Source organism: Charadrius vociferus, unplaced genomic scaffold, assembly GCF_000708025.1.
Source record: "Charadrius vociferus isolate BGI_N301 unplaced genomic scaffold, ASM70802v2 scaffold147, whole genome shotgun sequence".
Classification (NCBI taxonomy): domain Eukaryota; kingdom Metazoa; phylum Chordata; class Aves; order Charadriiformes; family Charadriidae; genus Charadrius; species Charadrius vociferus.
The window spans coordinates 6,648,551-6,652,235 of record NW_009649570.1 but is presented as its reverse complement, the minus strand read 5'-3'; the positions used below and the strand labels follow the sequence as shown (position 1 = coordinate 6,652,235).

The following is a 3,685-nucleotide window of genomic DNA, read 5'->3' as shown; positions in this document are numbered from 1 at the left end:
TACCACTACTGGTTTCCATCCAAGAGATTGCCAGCCTTGAACAAGAGCTTTGGATGTGTGCCCTTTTATGTCTTCTCTACATTTTAGGAAAAAATTATCTTTGCATACACATACATAACCACAGCCCTTCTTGACAAGCCAACCAATCATTGTTAGGGGTAACCAACAATGAAGATAAACTGGAGAATAATTTGTTCATTTACAGTACTATGGAAGCTCAGGATTTCTAGGTTTGCAAAATAAATGCTTGAACATAACAACCACAAGAAAACAAAGTAAACATCAGAAAAACATCTACAATTCCAATACAAAGTAATAACCAGCTACTTTGCACCAAGCTACATAGCTTTCTCTGAAAAATCAGCCTCAAGTATTCTATGCAAACAAATCTAAGTGCATTGAAAGTGGTATTGTTTACTTGTGATTTTTTCATATACATAGTAGGCCTTTTCTGTAAAATTTAGGTGGAAATTAGTGAACCAAGGTGTTAAGCTGACTATAGAGATTGCATATGGGTAATGAGTTTGTGTTCCTTCATTAGCAACATACACAAAAGAAATGTAAATATACTCTTTAAAGAGGAAAAGTTACACTAAATTAAAACACAACACAGTAATGCACTGGAATGTGCATTTGGAAGAAAAAGAGCTGAAATTCTGTGAAAATGAAAAATGTGAGCATTGGCTGAAGAAACATTTCAAATAAACTTTTTCAATTAACAGAATAGCAACTCTCATCCCCAGCTTTAAAAAACAACTAATTACGTACTCCTTTAAATTTCTCCCAACTTTTTGTTCTATTGTTTTCAGGGTAGATTATAAAATTCATTTCACAGCCTGCAATTCAAGATGGACTAAAAGAGTATTTCCTCCAGCTGTGAGCACTAAACCAAAAATAGAAGTACCGTCAGAAATATTGTTCAGCACAGGATGAGACTAGCTCATGGTGAGAAAAACCGTGACGACTGTTAAAGACCGGATCTCTTAATGAGGGAACTAAGCAAAAACTGATGGAAATGTAACTTCTCTTTCCTTAAGCTTTTACTCCAACCACAAATGCATTGTCTGCTTTGAAGAGAGCTAAAACTGAAATAACCTCTTGCCAGTAATCTTTAGCTGTAATTTATTCTTGTGTTACACTTTCGAATGCATTAGTTTAAACTCTAAGAAAAACCAAAGGTGATGGAATCACTGAATACAGCTGAGTGGAAAGAGGTACCCATTCTGGTATATAGTTACTGACTTGGAAAAGAAAAAGAAAAGAAAGACTGTTGCCTGTGTGCTCCAGAACTGTAACTGCAGCAGAGAACATCCATTTCACAATTAACAACAACAACAAAAAACCCCAAAACCAAAGGCTGAACACCTGGTGGGATTTTACCCACCCAGAAATGAGTAAGGCATACCACAAAACAAGTCAGTGTAGAAATTAAACATGAGAGAATCCAAGGAACTGGGGATTCTCTATGCAATTGCATGATAAAATACTGACTCTTACTTAATAAGAGCATGACCCTGCTGGAAAATTCTAATTTAGGCTAACCCACAAACTTTAACTTTAAATGAACAGCATTTACAGTGTTAACCTCACAGAAGTTAATATATTTTAAGGTAAGACTAAGATATCGCACCTACCTAACAGATGCTGCATATAAAGCTATTAGGAATCCAAGTTCTACGTAAGACTTTTGAAAGTTTTAGCTTTAAATACTCAAAAAAAAAAATAATTAATTTGAAATGGCCAGTATTTAAATGATGTTTGTGAATGCTTTGAATGTATGTTAACAAATTTAACAATTTTAAAATGTTAATCTTCATGTTCATGTAATATTCCTAACACTTCCTCCTCTACATAAATGAACCAATCTTTTTCCCTTTTCTGTGTGGGGTTTTTTTTTTTTTTTGAAGTCTGAAGAACTGAAAGTCCTCAGATTGCATTCTTGTACAGCATGCAGAAAAACTATCTAATTTTATGATCAAGTTCTCAACCACTTAGTAGCAATTAACAGAACTGCAGATATTGCTGTATACAAAATACTCTGAATGTGGCTCTAAGAATTCAACATCTGAAGCAAACAATGTCATTGTTTAACTTGGTATCTACATTGGCATCAGTTTCATTACGTTTACTGCTTTAACGGGATTCCAAGTTATATGTAGGTGTACTTTTTTTCTTAAAGAAACATGTCTGTCACAGATTACACAACTCGGTGCTTGTCACTTATTATGGCTTTGTCTTAAATATTGCTAAAAGATTTTTGTATCTTTTATCGTATTCGGTTTTTTTGAAGATTCCTCATAATTACTTTAAGTAATACGGACCACTTTAGTCTTAAAGCTGCCACTGTCAAAAAAGACGAGTTTGTTTTCTGAATGTTATGGTGGCAGCACACTTGCACATATTGCTTGGATTTCTATTACTTGCTTTGTTTTCTTGGGCCTTTGTTAGTAATGTATCCAGAAGCCCTACATCACAAACAGCAGCAGGTTAATTATATTTATCTGAGCTGATAGCGTAAGTGCATAAAGCAAAAAGTAGACAGGCTGAAATGGCAGCATCAATCGTTTTGCATGAGACAAGACTCCTGATTTTAGTTGTTATGACCAACTGCTAATACAGTACCACTGCAGAGGTTGCATGCAGGAATGAACCTCATTATAAAGCCAGAACATAAGTTTAAAGATGTCAAAGTTGAAAATATTCACCATTACAATTCACACACTTTTCTTCATCATACAACCTTACATTCACCTGGCAACCTCACCTTTCTCCTCTCCTTGATCTTCACACCATTAACATTATGATCAGGTCAAAGTTGCATTTTCTTAAGCATCCATGTCCTTCATCACTTTGAAATTTAGCATCTTGGACCTTCATTTTGTCGCAAAAACATTGCTGTATTGATACACTTTGCTGTTGGATTCTATGGTCTCTGTAGTGCCGTTAACAGTCGAGGGTCTCAAGGAGAAAAGCAAATACAGCATTGTGATCCACATTCTAAAGCTAAGGAATTAAATTGTGGAAGACCTTCAGAAATGTCGACCAATATGGGCCATTTGGATAGCATCCAAATTACTCAAAACTTGAAATAGAAGAGAGAGGTGGTTTTCCACAGGGCAAGTGAATGACCTGGAACTGGCAGTGAGCTACATCAGTCATAAATCAAAACAGCTGTATGTCAGAACTAGTATAAAATATTCCTAGTCTGAATGTCACAATACAACTTAAGAAGAATGGCATTACTTTGAGAGCACCTCCCTTTCTTTCCAAGACATTTAGAGTTCGTCGATTTGAAAAAAATCCTTCCAGGCTTCACATATTTAAATAGGTGAGGAACTATGGCAGTCTCTGATTTTATCTGGCTCCGTAGACAATGCTTTTTCTCTTGGCTCTTGTTTAATTTGGCTCACACCCTCTGTATTTTCTTCAGCTTAAAAAAAAAAATAAAAACAATCAAACATTGAAGATCACACTCCACTGATAACACTTCAGCCCCAATAACTGTATGTATTTAAAAGAAAAATATTTCAGGAACTCAGGCTATTAGGTAAGGCATTTGTGAAGTTAACTGCCATTTAGTTTGACAGACAGTTATGTCATCTACTGTGCTATAAGACATTGCAAGTGCTGAAAAAAAACCCTCTACAGCATGTTGATTTAGAGAATGACTTACAATTTGGGCATG

At 35.3% G+C, this 3,685-nt stretch overlaps 1 protein-coding gene across 1 annotated transcript in view; it reads right to left on the bottom strand.

Annotated features, from left to right (window-relative positions):
- Positions 1-3,320: 3,320 nt before the first annotated feature.
- CARF (calcium responsive transcription factor) overlaps positions 3,321-3,685 on the bottom strand; it is a 25,292-nt gene continuing 24,927 nt past the window's right edge. The window contains exon 14 of the mRNA XM_009890242.1: positions 3,321-3,430. Within this exon, the coding sequence (XP_009888544.1) occupies positions 3,321-3,430 (110 nt within the window). The remainder of the gene's footprint in view (positions 3,431-3,685) is intronic.